At 44.0% G+C, this 25,010-nt stretch overlaps 1 protein-coding gene across 8 annotated transcripts in view; it reads left to right on the top strand.

Annotated features, from left to right (window-relative positions):
* Nucleotides 1-25,010, top strand: part of LOC308286723 (complement C3-like) — a 94,027-nt gene that overhangs the window by 46,788 nt on the left and 22,229 nt on the right. For 7 of the 8 annotated variants that reach the window (XM_080727827.1, XM_080727828.1, XM_080727833.1 and 4 more), the window contains 15 exons: nt 113-275; nt 1,097-1,192; nt 1,434-1,590; nt 2,373-2,458; nt 4,335-4,412; nt 7,282-7,431; nt 7,753-7,815; nt 9,676-9,757; nt 11,258-11,306; nt 12,409-12,499; nt 12,776-12,865; nt 17,088-17,196; nt 17,318-17,410; nt 18,358-18,420; nt 24,004-24,312. In XM_080727827.1, coding sequence (XP_080583953.1) covers nt 113-275; nt 1,097-1,192; nt 1,434-1,590; nt 2,373-2,458; nt 4,335-4,412; nt 7,282-7,431; nt 7,753-7,815; nt 9,676-9,757; nt 11,258-11,306; nt 12,409-12,499; nt 12,776-12,865; nt 17,088-17,196; nt 17,318-17,410; nt 18,358-18,420; nt 24,004-24,312 — 1,679 coding nt within the window. The remainder of the gene's footprint in view (nt 1-112; nt 276-1,096; nt 1,193-1,433; nt 1,591-2,372; nt 2,459-4,334; nt 4,413-7,281; nt 7,432-7,752; nt 7,816-9,675; nt 9,758-11,257; nt 11,307-12,408; nt 12,500-12,775; nt 12,866-17,087; nt 17,197-17,317; nt 17,411-18,357; nt 18,421-24,003; nt 24,313-25,010) is intronic. The other variant, XM_080727832.1, reaches the window with a different exon arrangement.

Raw genomic sequence — 25,010 nt, forward strand, 5'->3', positions numbered from 1 at the left:
AAATACATGTTGAACACTGATGCTAAACTTGTATTACCCCTCCTCTCATCTACTCTTTACATTCCGTTCCCTCCCCTCCTCCCCTCACTTCACTTCAAAACCTCTCCTACAGGCTGACAGCCTATGTGGTCAAGGTGTTTGCCATGACCAGTAAGCTGGGGGTGCCTGTGCAAGCCAATGTGATTTGTGACGCCGTCAAGTGGCTCATGTTATTTACACAACAGCCTGATGGTGTTTTCAAAGAAATCGGACCAGTGATCCACAGGGAGATGCGGGTACTGAGTTAACAATTACAATTTAGGCATTTAGCGTCATCCTGTTTGGTCAGCCTTTAATGGTAGTCAGTTTTAGGTGTGCATACTACAAATGTACATTTCATTTATTTGTTTATTTATTTATTTTTTGTTTCGCACATGTAGTGTACATTACAATCCATTATATTATACTTAGTTCAGAAATTCAATATTTTACAGTACTCCCATGAACGAAAAGGAGCAAGCAGAAGAATAAATTCTTATAAATACCTGCCCCCTTTTCAAAAAATATACTAATGATCGGCGTATACAGCCTGTTCTTGCCTTGAGAAGTAAAATGTAAACAACACAAAACCAAACCGAACCAAAACAAAACACAACAACAACACAACAAAAAAGCAAAACAAAAACAAGCATCAAGTGAACCATTAAATAAGGTCCAAGGTCATATCCTATCCTATTCGGATTCTTCATAGTATTTAATTATTACATTTTTATAGCATCTTTTAAATTGATAAATATTTGAGCAACTTTTTAATTAATTGTGGAGAGAGTTCCACATTCGTATTCCTATAACTGAAGGACACATCTGTCTTTGATTGGTCCGTGCAATTTTATGTTTAAAATCATATTTCCTCCTACTTTCACCACTTTCTGAACTGACTTCAAACAGTCTATGAATTTTAAATGGCAGCGTTTTGTTTTTTGCCCTAAACATTATTAATAATATCTGTAATTTTACAATTTCTTCCAGTTTTAAAACTCTCGATTTTATAGGCTGTTTGTGTGTTCTCTATAATGTGCTTTATGCATAATTCTTACTGCTCATGTACTCTGCATAGGGGAATGTCCATGGAACAGACAGCGATGCCTCTATGACTGCCTTCATACTCATCGCCATGCAGGAGGCACGCGGTGTGTGTCATGACAAGCTTCATGTAAGGAACACATGCACACACGCAAAATTACTTTTTTTTACAAAAATATGGTCATACAAAAAAAGTTTAATATTAAGTAACATTAGCCTTGATACTAATCTTAAATTAATCTCATTGTGGTTGCCTCTGCATTTGAGATGACTCTTTCATCCTCAACACAGTTTTGTCTTCCTTCTCTTACCTTGCAAAATACACGGCTTTTATGCAAATTCATAGTCGGTTCTTTCTACCATGTGTCCAGAGTATGGCAAGCAGCATATACAAAGCAGTGGCCAACCTGGAGAGAAGAATGCCCAGCCTCACCAACGCATATGCTGTTGCCATGACATCGTACGCCCTAGCCAACAAAGACGCATTCTCAGAAGAAAGAAAACTGTTTCTCTACACGTTTGTATCAGGTGACTTTGAATAATATTACAGCCTACATTGAATAATATTACAGCCTACATTACTGTGCGTGTGTGTGTGTGTGTGTGTGTGTGTGTGTGTGTGTGTGTGTGTGTGTGTGTGTGTGTGTGTGTGTGTGTGTGTGTGTGTGTGTGTGTATATGTGCGTGCGTGCGTGCATGCGTGCGTGCGTGTGCGTGTGTGTGTGTGTGTGTGCGTGCTTGTGAATACATGTGTGTGTTAAATAGTTATTTGTCCACATCTATAGTGTGTGCCAACGGTGACGCAATTGTAGTCCTTAGCAGCCATATTTTGGGTCAAAACACAGGTGTTTCAATTGTTTGATTGCATAGAACTAATGCTCTACTCCAATCAGAACACCTGTGTAAGGCTGTGTTGACCCAAGAAATGGCCGCTCTAAGAACTACATTTGGCACACCCTATAGAACTTTAGAGAAAACTGCTGCGCCCTTGTTTGTCCTTTGTCTTGGTTTAACTGCAGGTGCGGAGGTCTGGAGGAAATGAAGGAAGGCTGGTAGAGGACTCGCACACTACATATATACTTAAGGAATACTCCTTAGACTGAGACTTAAATATAATTTCTTTTATTTTTAGCCCATAGTGCTGAAGGTGCTCAGTGCAAAAATAAAAAAGCACACCCTATAGACAAATTACTATTTTTAGATACTGTACCTCATCTGCCTTCAGTCATTCTATGTGTGTGTGTGTGTGTGTGTGTGTGTGTGCGTGCGTGCGTGCGTGCGTGTTTGCGTGTGTGTTTGCGTGCTCCTCAGACCTCAGTCACTGGCCTGTGCCCGGTGGTCGTGGCTACACTCTGGAGGCGACAGCCTATGCTCTTCTGGCTCTTGTCAAGGCCCAGGTCAGCGTATCTCTGAATTCGGTGTAATGCTTTCAGAAGTTGTGAGTGACGTAATTTTGTCGTTGAACTGGACCTTTCCGACGAAAAGTTCGGTTTCGGAGAAAGTATGGACAAGCCTTTACTCATAGTCATAAATCATCAATTGTGTTGCGCTGTGGATCCTATCGTTCCTATTGTTCAGTATTATTCATAATGAAAACAAAATTTTCAGAACAAATACATTGACATGACATCTTTTACTAGTACAGAGTAGAGGGTAGCAGGGGTCCAAAAAAATGGGAGCCGAGCCGAAATGGAGCCGAGGAAATTTGGACCGAGCCGAATGGCCCCGAGAAAAATACAGATTTTCTAGCCCCGGCCCGAAATGGATCTGAGAGTGATTGGATCCGACCCTAAAATGGGACCGGGTGAAACGGACCTGATCTGGCCAAGTCTTTGGCCCGAACTGTGTCCGATGCTATATATAATGCTTATTTTTTACCATTACTTTTGAGACAAATAGCCTAGACACTTGTGCAGCAGCAGCGCACCTCAGCCACTCCGAGGACCGAGAGGTGAGAGCTATTATTGCGGAGGTTTGCGTGCGCCATGCGTCATGCAGAACAGTTAGATTTTCAGCTCAGTCCCCAGCTGAACAATCACCGTGACATCCAAAATAAACTCCAACCTGTCCAGTGAGAGTGTTACTGTCCAGTCAGTGTCCACAACACCACAGCTCACATCACAAAACCTTCCTCTTCCTCGCTCTTGGCTGCCCCATCATAGCTCCTTTCGGAACCACTCGCTCCGCGGCTATGCCGTTCCACATCTCGGAGCGGCATAGCCGTGGAGCGAGTGGTTTCCGAAAGGAGCTAGAGTAATCACAGACAGAGACGAGACTCAGCTGGCTCACTTGCGTTGTTGCTTTTGTGTTGCTGATAGACAGATTTTCGCAGACTTTATGTCGCCCATCCCCGCAGATGATGTCCAGAAACATGCTCTATATAGGCTAAATGACATCCAAACTGCTGCATCATCCACGTGGCCTCTGTTTGCGTTTCACCTCGAAAAAATTTAAATATCCAAGACGCTTGAGATTGGATGCGCTGAACGGTACTCATTCAATAAGCGAGACGATAGGCTAATATGGATTTGGGAGCGTAATTACAATGCATGTCTCATTAAAAACAATATATGTTTTAAAGTTGAAGGGTATATACACAGTATATTTTTAAATCTCCGGTCCTCTCGGATCCTTGTGGGTAAATGCATTTTGTACAGCCCCGAACGGACCCGAGGCAATACGGCCCTACCCTACCCTGACCCGAGGGACACGTGAATATTTTAGACCCGAAACGGCTCGGGTCTCGGTTTGGGTCTCGGGTTATCGGATCCTGGAAGACCCGTGCTATACATACATTTTAGATTAATGTTATCAATAAAGCGTGAGTGAAAATGTGAAAATATAAGGTGGTGAGGTGTAAAGAGGTTGGTGTCACTTACCAAACTACAGTAGCAGATTGATTATGTGCTCCTACTGTCTTATACCTTACAACAATATTGTGAGTTTCCATTTCAATGATTCACCACTCTGCCCCGTCCTCTTTTTGTTTATTGAGCGGTGGTCACACCGTCTCCATAGCGTGGCCGTGTGTGTATCCGTGTGTGTGTGTATGTATGTATGTATGTATGTGGGTGGGTGAGTCCGTAGCCTGAGGTATTTAGCCTGCAATACCTTTTCTGACCACACATGTTAAGGGAGGGCGCTGTTGTTCAGGCCAGGCACACTCACATTCACACACATGCACACATGCACGCACGCACGCGCGCACACACACACACACACGCAGCCTCCACCGCTCAGTTCACACGAGTGTGATTTTTTTTATGAATGAAGGCCTTTGAGGAAGCAGCACCTATTGTCAGATGGTTCAACAAACAACAGAAGACTGGCGGAGGGTACGGCTCCACTCAGGTAACGCACATAGGCAGCATGATGTACACGCACATTACACACTTTCTCTCTGTTTTCAGTCTGTCCTATAACATACCGCAATTCTGTTTTCTCCTCTCCTTTACTCTCACTTGTTTTATTTCATTTGCCTTCTGGCGTGCCATACAGAAGCAATCCAAAACATCTTCTGTCGCTGACAGGCGGTGGGTCCTGTCACTCAAACGTGGGCAGGTAAGACCACCCACGTCTATAAAAAGCACCTGAGTGATGCAGTACATTCTCTTTTCTTCCTTTTGCTCAAGAAGTGACCATCACAGCAAGCGAAAAAATCCACAAACTACAAATAAAAATACAATTAAACCACAACAGAAGTTCAACAACCTCGAAGCGGTGAAAAGGGGTTGGAGTTTTCCCCCGTGAGCATTTTTGATCTACCATCTCCCGTTCCTGCTTTGTTGTTTTTGTCTTCGGTGAGTCTACACGCGGCAGCTAACTACGCCCGACTAGCTAAGCTTGCTAACCTTGCTCCAGTGTAGTGGCTTTTGCCTTGTTTACTCACTTGTGTCATCCACTGGATAGCCCTGCTCATCATTGCGGCGAGCCCAACTGTGCCGACTGGATCTCGGGCAGCGATCCACACACGTACTGCATCGGCTGCCTCGGCCTTGAGCATGCTCAAGACGCTGTCTTCAGGCCCCAGGCCTTGGACCGCTCCATCTGCTCCATGTGGACCATGGAACATCTGCGCCACAGACTGGAGAAGAGCCGTTCCATCGTCGGCCTGGATGAGGGCGAGGCCCCCCCCCCCCCCCTCTCCCCACCGCGTCGAAGAAGGTCCCAGAGTCCCGTGGTTTCTTCTCACAAGGACTGCGACAGGCTGCCGTTCTCCATTGAAATTGTTCCACCGGAGGGCACTGGTTCCGGCCACTTGCCCCCCATGGATCCTGTCCTTGCAGAGGGTTTTGCCAGCATTCTTGTCTTCCGGGGCTCGAAAGACAAGAATCCTTTCTCCCTGGGCAGCCCGCCCTCCGCCCCCAATTACAATAAGAAATCTTTCTCCGTGGGAATCACGAAAATCTTCAGGACGGCTGCGCTAGGGGCCCGGAGCCTCAACACAGCCTCCTTGCTCCAGGGCTCCCTCGACGTCCTGGTGCTCGATGAGACTGACACACAGATTGTCTCCCCTGACCAAATCGAGGAGCTGAGGGTGAGCCAGCTCCTCATCACCTTGAACAAGCTTGCCACAGAGTGGCTGGGACGGACTATGGATGCTTGCGCCATGCTGGAGCGTTCCAGATGGCCGATAAAGTTGGGGAGACTGGGGAGACGTGGCCAGGTTGCGGTCTGTTCTGTGACTTTGGAGGGTCCGATTGCAGTTGTTCCAGGGGGTTTACACATCCCAAGGGTACAAACGCTATTAAAACAAAAGTAATAAAACTGCAGGTATATAACCCCGGTTTAGGCCCCTATTACATTAAAACGGGCTTCACTGTAAACGTAATGATTTATAGTCGTTTGTGGGGGGTCATTTAGACGAAAATGGCGTCTTCGGGGGGTGAAACCGTAACAAAGTGAACCCCCCTTTGAAAGTGGAAAAGGTAAAAACGCTTTCTATCTCCCGCTTTCATCTAAATACCGTAAACGCAGCAAACCACTGAAAATGATAAGATGTGGGACGTCCTAGGGCTGTCCCAGTGGTGTAAACTGTAAAGTAACTATTAAGTACATTTATTTGCTAACGTTAGCCCTAATTTATACCGTAGCTATTTGAAAATAGCCGACCTACAAGCTCAGAACAACGCGTCGCGGTGCGTTGTGAAAATAGCCGATCTACAAGCTCACAGCGCGTCGGCGTCGCGGTGCGTTGTGATAATAGCCGATCTACAAGCTCACAACGCGTCGCAGTGCGTTGTGAAAATAGCCGACCTACAAGCTCACAAGTTGTGAAAATAGCAGACAACTGCAAAAATAGCCGACGCTGAAAATAGCGACAGTAGCCTATAATGTTTATCATGACACGATCCAACATCTATAGCTCGTCGCCGTCTGTGTGTAATCATCATCATCCCCTCCATAAGCTGCAGTAAAGGCATTGACTCCAGTCCTCTGTGTTGAAACGAAACGTGAAGTGAACGCCTTTTTCTGTATCGTATCATAAGGAATAAATATAGTCCCGGGATGTGTATGGTACATGTGTCTGTTCCGACCGCCTGGAACAAACTTTTTAATCATTTATAGTTAACCAGCCAGCCAGTCTGCCTGTGCTGTGTGACGGCAGTGCGTTGTGTTGACTGACTGAGGAGGACTTCTTTGCTGGCTGCTAGGAAGTAGAACGGAACTTGGGCAGTGCGGTCATGGAGACATGCGCCACCTAGCGACCTGGCATGCAAATTACCGCGTTTAGGGACAAATTGCGTTTTAATCTAAAGACCACATAAAAAATGAAAACTAAACTAAACTTAGCCGTTTACAGTGAAGCCTGTTTTCATCTAATAGGGGCCTTTATACGTTTGGTGAGATAGTGTTCTCACCGAACACCCTGTTTATTGCCCTGAGCAGAAGCAGTGGTAAGAGAACGTACTGCGTCACTAAGGTGCTTTTTATAGACGTGGATGGTCTTACCAGGACCCGCCGCCTGCCAGCGATGGGAATTTATTGGATTGCTTCTGTATGGCACGCCAGAAGGCGCTGTTCCCAAGGGTGAGAACGCTATCTCACCTAAAGTATAAAACCGGGGTTATATACATAACCTCTAGTTTTCCTTTCTTTACTGATAAATATTGTATTTGCTCCCTGAGCTACAAATGTGAAAGCCTGCATAAGCAAGCGTTTCAATTCACTGTTACCTTTTATCGTGTTGTGACATTGTGTGGGTCCCATCTCCTTCCAGGCGACCATGATAGTGTACCAGGCATTGTCTGAATACTGGGCCAGTGCCTACGACTATGATCTGGATGTGCACATCTTGATAACTGGAAGAGCAAAGCGTGAATCTTACAACATCAACAGACACAACTCATATCAAACTAGAACATCTAAGGTCAGACACACACACGCACGCACACACACACACACACACACACACACACACACACACACACACACACACACACACACACACACACACACACACACACACACACACACACGCGCACATACACGCGCACACACACACACAGACATACACACACACACACGTTAGATTTGTCAGCACACACACACACAGACACACACACACGTTAGATTTGTCATTAATTAATTGTGTGTGTGTGTGTGTGTGTGTGTGTGTGTGTGTGTGTGTGTGTGTGTGTGTGTGTGTGTGTGTGTGTGTGTGTGTGTGTGTGTATGTAATCTTGGACAGGTCAGAGGTGTGAACCATAACCTTACAGTGACAGCCACAGGAAGAGGAGAAGCAACTCTCACAGTGAGCATCATTCTCCAGCCGCACAGCCCTTTTGTTGTTGTTTTTACAATAATAATAATAATAATAATGATGATAATAATGAACTAGAAAATTAGCAATTTGTGAAATTGCAAGTGTGGTTTCCGACTCGCCCCGACAAGTGTCGCAGGGTGCACCGCCGGGAAACGCTGGGACCCAAGGGAGACGGTGAGACGGATACCGTCAGGCCACGGGACTTGCGTTTTTAATTGATGCCGGTCGGATCGTGCTTTCGTGATATATGAATCTTGTTTCTTGTTTTAGAGCAATAGGCTCCTCCCGCAAATCTCACAAGCCGATTGCGTTGTCATGTCACTCCTGAGATAGCTTGTGTTTCATTTTGGGAGGATTGCCGTTTTGCCATGAAACAGTTACGTTTTGTGCATTTGTGGCGCCCCCTAGGGGTCAAAATAGAAATGCTTTTAGGGATTTAGGGATTCGTTGAGTATACCACCTGTGACTTACAATTTGGTGTTGACTGGACGTTTCGTTTGTGATTTATGGCTATGTTTTGCGAAACGGGCCCCTTAAAATATTGCTTGAATGTGTTAAACGCATGGGTCCAGAGATCATGTGTACCAATTCCTGTAACATTTGGAGAAAATTTGTAGGAAAAGTTGCAAAAAGTGTGTTTTGAAGAACATTCAAAATGAAAAGGAGCAAAAAGTATGTTTTGAAGAAAATTCAAAATGGCGGAAAATCTATCCTGACGCAAATGTGCGTGGCCTATATGGGGAGATGTGTCATCATGACCCAAGGAATCCATTTACATTTTCCGACCTACGGTTCAAGAGTTATCGGCCAAAACGTAAAGTGGGCTGTTATAGCGCCACCATGAGGTTGACTGATGTAATTATTTTTCAATTAATTCTTGAAATTATTATGACTCTCCTCTCCATGTTTTGAAACTGTAGCCCCTATGGTTTGCGAGAGAAGAATAATTGAATGTGAGTTTTTGAAGTCAATGGGGAAAATTAATTCACTAATAAATTAATATCAATTAAACAATACAACTTTTCTCTTAGCGAGAGCACATGATTCCCGATGAAGCCGGTCGATTTGACATATGGCGCGATTGTGTGCCGCAAAAACTGTGGGTGGTGAAACGTGCCGAAATAAAGTTTATCTAGAAAGAAAGAATAAAGTTTCCCCAGGACTATTGTGTGTTGACCTGTTGTGCAACCACACTAATAATAATACAATAAAACAATAAAAAGAGAAGAATCCCCCCCCACCCCCCCACCCACCCTGATCATTAATTCATTTACCGCCTCTCCCGATAGTCCAGAGAAAATCCCTATGTTCAAAAAGTATAATCGCTGTTTTATCGGAAAACAGTCTCTAATTGCCCGACTGGAAGTGCTTCCGGTCGCATTTCCGGTTTCTGCCAAATATGGTTTCCATATCCGGTGGGGGGCGGGACCATGGCGCAGCTACCGTTAGCTTCCATGTAAACAGTAGCAGAGGGTGCTCAGCGAAGGAAGCTTATTTTTTCGATGGGATTTTTTATCGATTTGAAAGCTGTGATCGCCTGGGACATGATCCGTGCACAGATGGTGCACGATGTGCACGCACGTCCCCATGTTAAAAGGTAAGGACGACGCGGCAGTTAACCTCTTCAGTCGATGTTTAAAAGATGGTAAATAAGACAAAAACATCCGTCAGTGTCGGGTGGAAACCTTATAACCATACTTTGGAAAAATGGGCTGCAAAAGCATGGTACAAAGAAAGTATATAAAAAAAAATAGAAAAGATGGTTAGGGAGGTAGCGAATAAAAGAGGCATTCTATATTACAAAATGTTTTGATCATTATAACATTAACTCTATTCATCTGCCCACAGGTGGTCTCACTCTATTATGCCTTACCAAGAGAAAGGCCGGCTGACTGTCAGAAGTTTAACCTCTCTGTGGAACTCATCCCAGGTGATTTGGATGCTGTATGCCTGTGTCAGGGACGTGCTGGCCATTGGGAAAAGCGGGACAACTCCCTAACGGCCGGTTCATTCCCGGCCGGTCCAGGCCGGCCATTAGGAAAAAAAATAAAATAAAATGTCGGCCTTTGTTCCATTTTGTGCGGCCAACAAAGTAAATCGTCACTGTCGGGCAGAAACCTTGTATCTGCAAGTTTAACATTTGTACGTTTTTTTCGCAAAGCAAAGCCCTGCTTCATCATACAAGGAGGCCGTCACACAAAAGTAGTGAAAACAGCCGATCTAGAAGCACACAACGCGTCGCACCGCGAGGCGTTTTTTTATTTATCATTTTTAAAAACAAACGGTTTCGGACATACAAGGTTTCCACCCGACAACAACGAAATATAACTAATGTAATTGGCCCACTGGCTTGTCACTTGTCATGATCTGAAATGGCAAATCTTTGAGTAGCAGCAGCAGCGCTATAGAGAGAGATCTCTCTATAGCACGCAATGAGGGCCTCTCCAACTCTTTTTCCCCGGCTGAATCAGGGGCCCAGCAGGCCCTGGCCTGTGTGCAGTCTGTCTGTGTCTGTCTGTGTTGATCTGTTATAGCTGTCAGTTTAGTGCAGTGGTACTCAATGTGCGGTCCCGGGGACCCCCAGTTGTCATTGAGGGGATTCCAGGGAGTCCCCAGCTAAATTAGTTAATATACAGCAGGGGTTTTCAAAGTGGGTGACGGGGCACCCTGGGGTGCCGCGACGGCAGTCCAGGGGTGCCGCGACACTTGAAAAAATATTTAGTATCATTTTAAACTTTGAAGTACAAAGTTATTTTCAGTCAGTTCTAACCAAAATGGCTATTATGTCAACGTTTTCCTCCCAACATAATCACTAAAATATCGTCACTGTCGGGCAGAAACCTCGTATCTCCAAGTTTCAAATGTGTAAGTCTTTTGGTAAAGCAAAGCCCTGCTTCATCATACAAGACTGTTGCACAAATCTAGTGAAAACAGCCGATCTACAAGCACGTGCTTGTAGATCTGCTGTTTTCACTAGTTTAGTACATTTAATAGACTACAAGCGGTTTTTGACATACAAGGTTTCCACCCGACAACGACGATATGCTATAAATATAAGGTGCAGGGAGTGAAAATTATAATGTAGGGGTGCCTCGGATTAAAAAAAAATATTTATAGGGTGCCCTGAGACAAAAAAGTTTGGGAACCCCTGATATACAGCAACAGAATACGTTTGACAACTTTATCCATGTTTCATACTTCAGCGTATGTACAAGCTTTGGACTTAAAAATGTGGTATAATTTCTTATCACAATTGCTTATTTTATGGGAGCCTAAAATCCATTCAGATGGTGGTGTGCGGATACATCAATGTGGGGGTCCTTGAAAAGGTTTAGTGTGGCTGTTGTTTGTTTTTGGCTGCGTATCGCTTCATTTAACTGCGTCCCTTTGTTTGTTTTTCTTTGACACTGAAATGTTTTATCTCCACCAGAGATAACAGTGGGAGAGGAGAAGACGTACAATATGAAAATATCGGTTTTGTAAGTAAAGTATAAGATAAGTGGTGTTGTCTGACCAGCAACATAATCTCTTTTTCTTATCTTTAAAGGACAACTTTAGTTTTTTACAACAAGGGTTCATATTTTAGATTGTAATCAAAGAATATAATAGATGAGTGTTAAAATGATTTAATTTACTTCTTTCTATTGTTTTAGAGATTCTTATTTCAGTGGTTGGGGCATGCATACAAGTGGCTAAATATGTCATTTTACACAGAATAAGCCCATTCCCAAGATACAACGCAACCTTTCATGGTTGGATGTGACTTATGGGGGCTAGAAGTGTTACTGTAAATAGCAATAAAGAAACTGCTGGCTTATTGTGTCTAAAAAGACATATTTAGCCACTTGTACGCATGCCCCCATGCGTACGCATCGCCCACATTTTAGCACGGAAAACGCGATAAAACAATAGAACAAAGCAAATGAAACATTTTAACACTCAATTTTTCTTTTCTCTATAATTACAATCTAAAATATAAACCCTTGTTGTAAAAAAACAAAGTTGTCCTTTAACACCCTCACTGAACACAAACAACTTAAATGTTCTGCTGTTAAGGTTATTTGTTTGTATTATTAGTGGTGAACGAGACAGGGCCGGCACCCAGGGGGTCCCCGGGGGCCCAGCCACCGCCAGGGCTCCCCGCGCCACCGGGAGAAAAATATGGGCAAATAATCAAAAGTAGCCGATCATACATGTCACCTGACGGTCGCTTATCTCCCGATTAGAACCTTATGGGTATATGAGTGTGCAAATGGAACCAAATGGACCCATTAGGTTCCATTTGTACACACTCTCTCAGAGTTAAATTATTGATTTTACAATATCAATTGGGGTCTCCGAGATAGAAATGCCATTAAATGGGGGTCTGTGAAATTTAAATGTTTGGGAATCCTGCTAGAGCCGTGAAAATCCTCCATTATGTGGGTCTCTGGCATGTATTTTCAAATGGGGGTTTGTGGGCTAATACGTGTCAACTTTGAGAAACACTGCTGTAGAGAATGATGTCAGACTGAGAGAATGTTCACGCTCTGCTCATCCTTTCTTTTGACAAATCCATCTGTCCGTTGTCTGTCTTCTCAGGTTCAAGGACAGGCAGTCAGATTCAGGGATGGCAATTCTGGATATTGGTTTACTTACTGGATTTACTGTGAACTCAAATGATCTGGATTTGGTAGGGGTCTATCCACACATATCCACACATACGCACACACGCATGCATGCACGCACGCACGAACCCATGCACGCACGCACACACACAAAGCTGCATGCCGTTGCAGAAATCTTGTATATCATATATCGACTCATACAAGAGTGTCAAAAGTTGTGAAAATAGCAGATCTGTGAGCTTCTAGTGTTCGTGTTTGTGTGTGTGTGTGTGTGTGTGTGTGTGTGTGTGTGTGTGTGTGTGTGTGTGTGTGTGTGTGTGTGTGTGTGTGTGTGTGTGTAGTTACACGACGGAGTCAACCGAGACATTTCAAAATATGAGATGCACACAGTTCTGTCGGAAAGAGGTTCCCTCATAATCTACCTGAACAAGGTAAGTCCCGCTCTCTGTATAGGCTATGTACTGAAAATATTGTATATCACTATCTCTCACTCTCTCTCACACACACACACACACACACACACACACACACACACACACACACACACACACACACACACACAATTTAATTACGTTGAAAATGGGGAACATACTGTAGGCCATATATGTCAAATTTAAGGCCTGGGGGCCAAATCAGGCCCCTAGAATGAATTATCTTTGGCATGCTCGGAAATGATGTAAATAGGGAATGAATGCCCCACCTTTAATGCAAACACCATTATGCCTGTTGTCATAGGACCCGTTTTGAACATCTGTGTGCATTTATGCCCATATATGGAGATATCTGTGTCTGTGTATGTCCATTTTATGCCCATAATATGGACATCTCTGCATCTGTCTGTGTCCCTTTATGCTCATTATCCTAAATAGTTCGCTATAAACAATGTTGTCAGTAATGCCCTTGTCATTATCCACAATGAAAACTTTTACAACCTCTGGAGAAGGCTGTGTAGAGTTATATTAGAGTTATAGTCCAAATATGGGGCTTGTGAGGTCAGACTTAATGAGATGAGTCGGCTATCTCTATAGATGGATTTCAACATTCAATACGTAACCATGGTAACCTGTCAACTGCCCCACCCTTTAATGCAAACCCCATTATACCTGTTGTCATAGGATCCGTTTGACCATCTGTTTATATGTGTCCATTTATGCCCATATATGGAGATATCTGTATCTCTCTGTCTGCGTCCATTTTATGCCCATATGGAGATCTCTTCAGACACAGTGTCGGTTCCGGAAAACAAAGCATACAGAGATTCCGAACCTTTCGCGCCGGTTCCGTAAAACCGCGTAACGGGTCAGGTCGAGGCCGGGCACTACACTCCCTGCTGCGGCGGGGAACGCGCGTGCCGAAGTCTGTGTAATGCAAAGGACCCGTTTTGACCATCTGTTTGCCTGTGTCATTTATGCCCATATATGGAGATCTCTGCAGACACAGTGCCGGTTACGGAAAACCCTGATGTCAGACATCAGCTCTGCATACGGAGATTCCGAACCTTTCGTGCCAGATCCGGAAAACCGCATATCGGGTCGGGTCGAGGCCTAGCTAAAAACGTAGGGTCTGTCCTCGCATGTTTCTTTTCATTCACATGCCTCAATAACACCCCGCTGCAGCCTCGCAAACCTCGCGAAAGTTGATATGTGAGCGCTGCGGTGCTGTCTGCCTGGTTGCTTCTCTTCACATCAAGCGCTGTGTGTCAGTGTGTGAGTCTCAGCCTCGCTACGTCTCGCAAGTAAAGCCTGTCTATACTTCGTCATATGACTTGTGTTCAGAGATGGGAAGTAACGAAGTACAAATACTGCGTTACTGTAACGAAGTACATTTTTCAGTACTTTGTACTTTACTGAGTATTTATTTTTCAGAGTACTTTTTACTTTTATCCGTTACATTTTAACACAAGTATCTGTACTTTTACTCCGCTACATTTTCAAAACAGGCTCGCTACTTTGGTTTAAATGATACATTAATGTTGCACCGCTGTGCGGCAGATGAAACGAAACAATAAAATACTCAAGTAGAAATACCAGTACGCATTGTCGTAAGCGTCGCTTCCTCAGGGAACGCCTGCATGTTATGCTATGTTCAGACGTAAGACGGTGGTGCGCATTGAAAATAGCAGATCTACAAGCTCACAGCGCGGCTAACCGCAACGCATTGTGAATTTGTAAGTCTGCTGCGGTCTGCTGACACCATTTCCGCATGTGACGTCTCACAGCCAATCAATGACTACTATTTTACGTGTCCCTCTCTGTGATTGGATGATACCGCACCCGGCTGTTGTTGTTTTTACACACAACGTGGAGTTGGATGAAAACAGTGATCATTTATTAAGTTTCTGTTGGGAAATAAAAGCTAATAATCTGATTTAGGAACGCTGTATCTGCCTTTGATTACAATGGCAGCACTGATAAGTTTAACACCAACAAACAGGCTAGGTTCAGTGGCGATTTATGGAATATTTACAACAAATCCATCTGAAAGGAAAACTCCACACAAGGCAGACGGAGATGTGTATGAATGCTTACACACGCTGTTTCTACAACGGTAAGCAAAAGGCAGTCCTTATAAAGTGGCTTGTTTAAGCCATTGGTTCTCAAAGTGGGGTCCGGGGACCTACAGGCGTCCTTGAGGGAGTTCCAACCCAGGGGGTCCCCAGCTAAATGATAGTTAGGAACCAAATGAACCCTTATTGGTCTGTAGAGTGTACACAATTGAAATGCACCCCCATGCAGCTAAATGCTAATTTGGAAACATGAGAGAGTTAAATTAACATTGATTTTACCCAATAAATGGGGGTCCGTAGCCTAATGTCAAACTGGGGGCCCTTGGAATTTAAATGGTTGAGAATCACTGCTAGAGCAGTGATGCATGGTGGTCCATGGGCTAACAAGTGTCATTTTGGGGGTCCTTGACATGAAAAAGTGGTGTAACTTGGTGGGCGCTGGTGCTTCAGGTTTAGCCTTGGATCAAGACAGTCTTGTGCTATGGATTGTTATGAGTAAACATGATTTTATTTATTTATTTTTTTTGATGGGAGAACGGTGCTGGTCGTTCTCAGCAAGAGTATGTCAGTGACAGGTTGGTTGTTTGCATTGAGAGGCAGCCGACATCACAAGTGAATGCTTGAAATCAACAATACATCTATTTCTTATGCCTACAGTACAGTATGTACATTATACATTTGGCCATTGCTTAGAAAGTACCAGCCATTTGGAGCTATTAAGCCGTTTTTCTTTATTTTGTTTGTATACATAGGAATACTTTTGCCTTCTGTGTGTACTGTGCCTGTCTATGAATAGGATGGGGAAGGTGTACGCTACTGTATTTGTATTTTAACATCATATGGTGGTACTTGGAGAGACAAATATTTTCTGAGTGGTACTGGTAAAAAAATAAGGTTGAGGACCTGATCTAACCTATTCTATTTTCTGAACATGCAGTAGTTTGAGTGAATTACAGTATGTGTACAAGTGGACTATTGTGTTATCCAGTATGCAAATCTTTAAAATTAGATATTTTATGATAAAACTGTTAACAATAAATCGAGTAACTGAAAGTAACTAGTAGTTACTTTTTAAATTGCAGTAATCGGATTATGTTACTGACTAAAGATTTTTGGTATCGTGGGATATGTATAGGCCTATTTTCATATAAGTGGTACTCAGTCTAAAAAGGTAGAAAACCTTTGCTGTATTTAGATTTCACATCATAGTTAGGAAACCAATCCTGGGCCAGTTTTAAGACGTGTGTTTGGTGGGGATCTTTGTTTAATATCCTTCAAATTCTATTGGCTTTGCACATAAACATACGGTAAAAATACTTTAACTTTTACTTTAAAAAGTACTTTTCAAAGCCTGTACTTTTTACTTTTTACTTGAGTAATTATTTGAATTGAGTACTTTTACTTTTACCAAAGTCGTTTTTTTCACAAGTACTTTTACTTTTACTTAAGTACAGAGTGCGAGTACTTTTCCCATCTCTGCTTGTGTTGCATCCGAAAATAGCTGATCTGCAAGCTCACAACGCGTCACATCCACGAGACAACATGAGCTTGTAGATCAGCTATTTTAACCAACGCGGAAACATGCAGATGTACGCAACGTTTAAAAACCTCTGGCTTCAAAATGCAGGAAGACTGGGCACTAGTGGGCAGTTGGGCACCTAAATATTGTGGGCACTTCAATGTTAAGTTGGATTAAATAATTGCTGTGTGTGGTTCTATATGGGCTGTGTCAATAATTTTGACAAATAATAGCTTGCAGCAATGTCTAAAAAAAATATACATTTGAATATCCAAAAGTATAAAAATATTTTGGTTAAAAAAAGAACGAAAAAGAACTAACATTTGGGGAACCATGAACTTAGTTCAAAATGTAGAATGATGAACTATGAAATGAACTAGTTCATTTTAGAAGTTTTGAACTTGAACTTGAACTAGTTAATTTTGAAAGTGAACTTTCCCAACACTGCGGGTCGGTCTACGGATCTGATTAATGACCGGCGGGGCGGGCGCGGGTTGTCAAAATTGGACCCGTGCAGGACTCTGACACACACACACACACACACACACACACACACACACACACACACACACACACACACACACACACACTCAATCTCCCTATTTCCTTGGTGTTTGACTTAATCTAGGTGTCTCACCTACGGCCAGATGAGATTGCGTTCAGAGTCACCCAGACAATGAAAGTGGGGAACTTGAAACCTGCAGCAGTGTCTGTCTATGAGTACTACAGTCACAGTGGTGAGTTGACATGCTATATGAGACATTGAATCAAGTTTTCAGTCTTACATTTGTTTGTTTTATCTGTCTGTCTACAAAGATCACTGAAATATTTCTCTCTCTCGTTTTGTTCTCCTTGTAGAGAAATGTGTGAAATTCTACCATCCAGTGAGGCAAGAGGGAGAGCTGTCAACACTCTGTCGAAAGAACGACTCTGAATGTACATGTGCTGAAGGTCAGAACAATAACGCCTCATTTCCAGTGGTAAAAAGTACTCAAATTATGTTCTTAAGTAAAAGTATAAATACCTCAATATAACACTCTGATACAAGCAAATGTCAGCAATTCAAACTTTACTTGAGTAAAAGCACAAAATTATTGGCATCAAAATGTAGTTAAAGTACCAAAAATAAACTCATTTTGCAGAATGTCTGGTTTCAAGTTTTCAAATGTAAAGACAGATCTACAAGCTCACAATACGTTGCAGTGCGGCGCATTGTGAGCTTGTAGATCGTCTATTTTCAAATGGCCGAAATGTATACCGAACTGAAGAGGTTAGTGTATGTTTTGTATTATAAATAATCAAAATCTACAAAGAAAAAAAAAATTATGGACAATGGGAATCACCAGCAGTATGGGAAGGTAGGAATGACTGTTTATTTATAACTATGTGAAAGGAGTAGTTCACCCCCAAAATGACTTTTTTTTCCTATTGATTAGTCACGCCATGGAGACTAGAGTTCAATAATATTTTTAGTTTTTTGTCGCATTCCTAAGACAAAAATGTGATAACAATAAATTTACCCCCATCCGTAATCAATGGGGGTAAATTTACTCAAATCAAATTTTTGTCTTAGGAATGTGACAAAAAACAAAAAATAGTATTGAACTCTACTCTCCATGGCGTGACTAATCAATAGGAAAAAAAAGTATTTTTGGGGGTGAACTACTCGTTTAAGGTGCTGAATGGCTGTTTATGTATCACTATGTGAAGATACTGCTGTTATGATACCCAATAGTCTTTTTAATGTGAATGACTGAATGACTGTTTATCACTATGTGAAGGTGCTGAATGACTGTTTATGTATCACTATGTGAAAGTACTGAATCAACAAGCCATTCACATTGTATTGATCCTTCCAAAAAACTTTGATTACTGACATGGACCAATCCAACTAACAGGTACCTATCCTATGACTGACAGCACTGCACCGCCTCTCCCTATGGCCAAACCGGTCTTGGAAGGTACTGAATGACTGTTTATTTATCACTTTGTGAAGATACTACAGTCATGATACCCAATAGTCTTTTTAATGTGAATGACTGAATGACTGTTTATTTATCACTATTTATCACTATGTGAATCACTATCCTGGTGTCTGCCTCTTCGTGGTTACAAGGCAGCACTGAGTGGCTTGTAGAATAGATCTTTATTGTCATTGTCACAAGTACAACAAAATTAAAAGTGCCAAATGATCAGTGCGTCACTAAAATCACTCAAAAATATATCTAAAACAAAACAAACACAGAACCGTACTCCCCGTCATTGCACAACCCCTATTGCACTTAGCATGCACAGCAGACAAACATGTAAATAAAAGCAGCTGTTATTGCACCAACTCATATTGCACTTAACCCAAACAGCACCATCAAACATGTATGTTCATCAGATCAACGTTTCTTAGCAGCATTCAGTGTAACTACCGCTTCGGGATAGAAGCTGTTACTAAACCTGCTTGTTTCTGACTTTATCCATCTGTACCTTCTGCCTGATGGCATCAGATCAAACAGGGAGTGACCGGGGTGGGAAGTGTCTTTTAAAATGTTCTCTATTTTTTTTTTTTTTTGTGACAGCAGGACCTGTGTAGTTCTTCCAGTGTGGGGAGAGGGCAGCCAACGATTCTCTGTGCTGTATTTATGACCCTCTGGATCTTTAACCTCTGAGCTGCTGTGCAGCTGGTGTACCACACACATATACAGTATGTTAAGATGCTCTCTATAGAGCACCAATAAAAGGAAACAAGCAGTCTCTGGGAGATGTTATTACCCCTGAACACCTTCAGGAAGTATAGTCTATGCTGGGCCTTTTTCAATAGCTCAGAGGTGTTCACAGTCCAGGTCAAGTCCTCCTCGATGTGGACTCCCAGGAAACGGAAAGAGGACACCCTCTCCACACAGTCCCCGTTGATGATCAATGGTGGAATGTCCGTTTTATTCTTCCTGTAGTCGAGGACCAGTTCCTGGGTCTTGGGTGTGTTTAGGAGCAGGTTGTTCTCTCTGCACCACTCTGTCAGCTGCACCACCTCGTCCCTGTAGGCAGACTCATCCCCTTTGGAGATGAGCCCTACTACTGTGGTGTCATCCGCAAACTTCACCATGGTGTTGCTGTGGTGGGCGGGGGTGCATGTGTGAGTGTAGAGGGTGTAGAGCAGCGGGCTCAGCACGCAGCCCTGTGGGGAGCCGGTACTGAGGCTAAGGGATGTGGACGTGTGAGGGCCCACTCTCACCCTCTGGCTGCGAAAGCTATTAATTCACATACAGGTGATGAATATATCCACCAGTCTGTGAGGGAGTATGGTGTTAAAAGCAGAGCTAAAGTCCACGAAGAGCATCCGCACGTAGCTCCCTGACTGCTCCAGGTGGTCCAGTGAAGCACGGAGATCTGTGGCTATGGCGTCCACTGTGGATCTATTTGCCCTATAAGTAAACTGGTGGGGGTCAAAGCCTATGGGCAGGAGAGATGTAATGTGATTTCGGACCAGCTTTTCAAAGCATTTCATCACCACTGGGGTGAGTGCGACTGGACTGTAGTCATTTAGAATGGAGATGTTGCGTTTCTTGGGCAGAGGGACTATGGTGGAGGATTTTAGACAGAGTGGGACAGTGGACTGGGCAAGGGACTGGTTGAAAATCCTGGTGAAGGAGTTCAAGAAGAAGGTGGTGAAGTCGTACGTGGAGGGTCTCTGCTGGGTGCTGCAGTACTACTACCAGATAAAAGAGATAGACCTGACCGCAGAGAACCTCCAGCCCCTACCATCCTCTGGCCTCCCCCTTAAGATAATAAAGTTACTGACTGCTGAGATAGTGAAGCCCCTTCTTTATTTTCATAACTTCATCGCCCTCAACCTGCAACCTGTCAGGCAGCCAGTAGCACAACCACCAGGTGTCGTCATGGCACTGAGTGCAGGTGGCCTCAGAGGTGGTATTCTCTTAATAGAGATAGCATTACGCGGCCATCTTGACGAACCACCAGAAGGCCCTGCATTTCCAACCCTGCTGATCACCGGTCCTTGGACTGATGAACACTTTAACCAAAGTGCCAGAAATGCCCTATTCTTTGCCACAATGTTCCTCCGTGACAAAGAACCGGGTAACAACTTCCTCGACAACGCCGACCTGCTCTTGTGTCTTAAGGATGACACCCAGGTTGCGAACCTCGGTGGATGGAGAGATGGAGCAGACACCACCCTGGAGGAGAGACTCGAAAACCTTATGGAGCAATTTAAGGGTGTTCGAGGGCCAAGCGGTGGCTGCTCCATTGTGACTGCTATCCTGTCCCTGGCAACCAACCGGCCAGTGCGCCAGGATGTAGCAATGACAGGACGGGTTGATGCGCGTGGCTTTATATATAAAGTGGGGGGAATCAGAGCGAAGACAATGGCTGCTCGTCGTGCAGGAGTGACCTGTCTGATCCTACCTGCTGGAAACGAGGAGGATTTCCGAGATCTGCCGACCTTTTATAGGAAGGGATTGGAGGTCCGTTTTGTTGACCACTATGAAATGATATACCCCATTTTCTTCCCATAGAGGGCTCCCTAACCTCGTGGCTCACACATTTTATCTTCACCCGTTCATTGGATTTCTGCATTTCTTCATCTTTTTTGGAGAAAATAAAAATAAAACGTAAAAAAAAGAAAATCCTGGTGAAGACTCCAGCCAGCTGGTCCGCGCAGTCCTTCAGTACACGTCCTGTCACGTCGTGACTGTGCCCACAGTGAGTGAGTTTCCAGATGCAAAGGTAAAGAGTTCCGGCTAGTTTTTTTTAGGATCACACACTCACAATAAATCTGACCAATTCCTTGTGAAGATGACGTGGCCCCCCCTTCCAAAATGGAACGTATGGTGATGGAGAACACGTGGAAAAAATGTGGTGCTTTTGTCAGCCATCTCTGTTTTTTGCTCAAATCTGGCCCTAAGCTATACCGCACTATAATTCCAAAGTTGCCCAACTCCTCCTTGAACACTTCCTCATGATTGCTCAACACCCGCTGGATTGTGTTGCCCTCTACTTTGGTTTTGCACTGTTGTTTGTGCTCTGGCCTTGATTTCCTTCCAGCTAGGCTGTATCTTCTCCAGCCAGCCTCGTCCCAACAAGCTGGCTCCTACCCTTTCACCACAACAAGCTGGCTCCTCCCCTTTCACCACATCAAGCTGGCTCCTTCCCTTTCACCACAACAAGCTGGGCACTCCCCTTTCACCACAAAAAACTGGGGCCCTCCTCTTTGATATGGGTGGCCCCTATCATTCCAACAGTGTCCCCTGTGTAGGTCTCCAACTTGACTCTGATGGGATGTGGCGATCAGCCAAAATAATTATAGTCATTGACAGTTCACATGCACCCCAACCGGTATCCAGTGCACACCCCCTCAGTCTGCCTGCCAGTAAGGTGGCTCTCGTAGGCCACCCCAGGATGGCCCAGCCCCTTATCTTCTTGGAAGGTCAACAGTTGAATGGAGTCGTGGGAGTAGTAACAGTGTATGGAGAGCCTGGCGTGTGTGGAGCATGAAGTCTGAAGTTGAATCAACATTGTCCCTTACCCTCCGCCTGTGGAGTCACGTAGCGTGAGTCTACTTTTAATGACGATCGCCTCGGTGGAGGGTAATCACCGGAGGCGATCGATCCATTGTGGAAACACGCAACCAGCTACGGCCGCCCTATGTTGTGTTGCGAAGAGTTACACAAGTCTTGTGAAGAGTCATCGAGTCCTGCTGTTGGTGAGCTACAGAGAGCTAGCAGTGCTGCTAACGCAGTCTCCCGGATGTTGCGATCAGCGTCTCCTCCCGGACACCCGCGACAGGCACTGAACCTCACGGAAATCCCGGACGCTCACGCAAATGCCTGCTGGATCCAGTCTATGGACCGGATCAGCAACCCGTGATGTGTTCTCATTCGTCGTCGAAATGACAATCTGGCAAATGAATTCATTCCGATTCGCTGTGGGAGATGTGGGCGTCTAAAAGTGACCAACCACTGGTCTCAGATGCAGAGACTGGGTTCTCCGACAGACTCACGCGTGAAGGAAGAAGGATATAATCTGCTTGTAAAAGTAAACAGACAGGTTTTGACAGCTCACATGAATTAAAGTAACAGTACTTTACAACTGTCGGTTCTTTTTTGCGACGCACGGCAGCCTGTGTCTCACTGAGAGTGATAGACCTTTCTCCCAAATAGGTAAGAAATACCCCGATTATATTAAGCCTAAAATGGTTCCACCTCCATGCAGAAGCGTTTTAACAGTTTTTAACTGATTTTGACCGCAGAAAAATGAATAAAATCCGAGAAAAAAACTATTCTGCACGCGTGCATTTGGGACCTCCCGGAAATGGTGATCTCCAGGTTGGGATGTCTGCTAACGCTACAAACAAGCTGCATTCCCCAGTTAACAGTAGTTCAATATATCACACTATGGGCGGATTGCACCAAGAGGGATTAAATAAATCTTATTTTAGGGTTAATCAACGATTTGTTGATCTAGGATATATTTTAGTTGTGTTGCACCACTTAAATGTAAGCATTGCTTAACACATCTGTGATTAAACCCTTAACCTGTGATTAAAACTATAAACTGTGATTAAATCATGGATTAAATATTTTTGAGTGTCCTCCATCTTGGATTTGCGATGTAAACAAACTGGAATAAACTATTCTCTTGAGCCTAATATCATTAGCGTTACTTATTTTCTTTACTTCTGGGAGAATGTGGGCAGACCTATATGTTAAGAAGAGCGCCTGCAGCAAAAAAATATATAATTGTATAACCCTCCGTCATAAGACGGTGACGCTCGTTAAAACAACAGATAAACAAGCTCACAACGAGTCACTCCGTGGTGCGTGGTGGGTTTGCAGAGGAACGGGGAGGCGGGGGAAAGGGTCAATTTACTAGAAGCGACTGTGAAACTGTGTGAACTGTGAAAGACTGTAGGCAAGCGCGTCAGTCACTCTGTGAACCGTGGTGCGTAGTGGGGAAGTGTGGTGTGGTGGTGTTATAGATCTGCCCCCCTCGCAGTCGCACTACAGCGCTCATTCCTGGTTTCCCAAACAAGCAGAGAATATAACTTGTCCACGCCGCGGGTTCAAAGAAACTTTACAAGCCACGAAAAACAGAACTTTAGCTGGACGAGTTCTGTGGGAATCAATGATAAACGAAATGTCCGCAGTGTGCAGTCGCAACTGCAAGCCTGCTGCTGAATGCTGCCAGCTGGGGAATTGAGGGAGACTTCTCACATCATCCATCCATGTCAATGGCATGTTTACATTTGATTTAAACCACCTCTCCTGCAGGTTTAAAATGTATCCCTTACTGATGTTTAATCGAAGTTTAAAGTAGTGGTGCAACAGGATTAACATTAATCCAGGTTTACAGTGAAAATCCAAACCAAGATTAAAAGGATGGTTTAAAACTAAACCTGATTAATGAAAACTAGGTTTAAGGTTTGGTGCAACTGGATTAAAAGATAAACCTTGTTTTAAACCAGTTTAAGGCTTAATCCGTGTTGGTGCAAACCGCCCTATGAATCTTTTCTCCTGCAAACTATTGTCTCTGTACAGAGCCCTATGTCAGGTTGGTGGAAGGAACCAGTAGCTGCAATGGTATACTGGAGATGAAACACCAAGGAGAGTGGAGACTAGCGGATGATGATGACTGGAACCTGAAGTCAGCATCTGTAGTGTGTAGACAGCTGGCCTGTGACTCTGCTGTTTCAACAAAACGTATAGCTGGGTTTTGGTTCTTTTGGCTTACAAATTCACCTGTATGGAAGATTACATCTTCCTGTTTCGGTTCTGAGACTTCACTAAGGGAGTGTGGAACAATGGAGCCTGCTACTTCCACTGGCGGAATGGAGGTTATCTGTTCAGGTAATAACGTCTGTCTGTCTGTCTGAAAAAAATGGCCTGATGGTGGCGCTGTATGTTGACGGATGTCTCCGCGCCGCCGAGGCGGACGCGTGGGTACCGGCACCTGCACTCCCGGTCGCTCGTAGGCAGAGTTACGGCATTTTATGTGTGCTGCAGTAGCGGGGGTCCTCCACCAGGGGGTGCGACCACTTTTGCATCCGTTCTGGAGCAGCAGGAGTCGGTGGTCCCTGGGAATTCCCCGTGAGCAGCCCCGTTGGGGTGCTCATTTGGTCATTTTTGCACTTTTTTGTATTTTAGTATTTCAGCATGACTAGTGATGCATTTTGCATCATCAGTGATATATTTTGCATCATATGATGCAAAACACATCACTAGTACATGCTGAAATACTAAAACATCTCAAAAAACAGACTGAACAAAATAAAATAAACAACAACAATAAAATAAAATCGGGTTGTCCCAGAGGTGAAGTGGCCCTTTAACAGTTAACATATAACTCCATAAAGGACACACTTCACTGTATAAATTGGAGACCTCAGTCCACGAAAAGAAGCAGCACTGCGCCGGGCCACTTCTGACTCCGCAAAATGCTCGAGTTTCACATGGGTGGGTGCATCTCTCCATTCCGACATGTCTCCTTTCCGACATGTCTCCATTCCGACACTAACCCTATCTCTTACCCTAACCCTAACCTTAAC

This window comes from Nannobrachium achirus, assembly GCF_963921795.1.
Source record: "Nannobrachium achirus genome assembly, chromosome: 6".
Lineage (NCBI taxonomy): Eukaryota > Metazoa > Chordata > Actinopteri > Myctophiformes > Myctophidae > Nannobrachium > Nannobrachium achirus.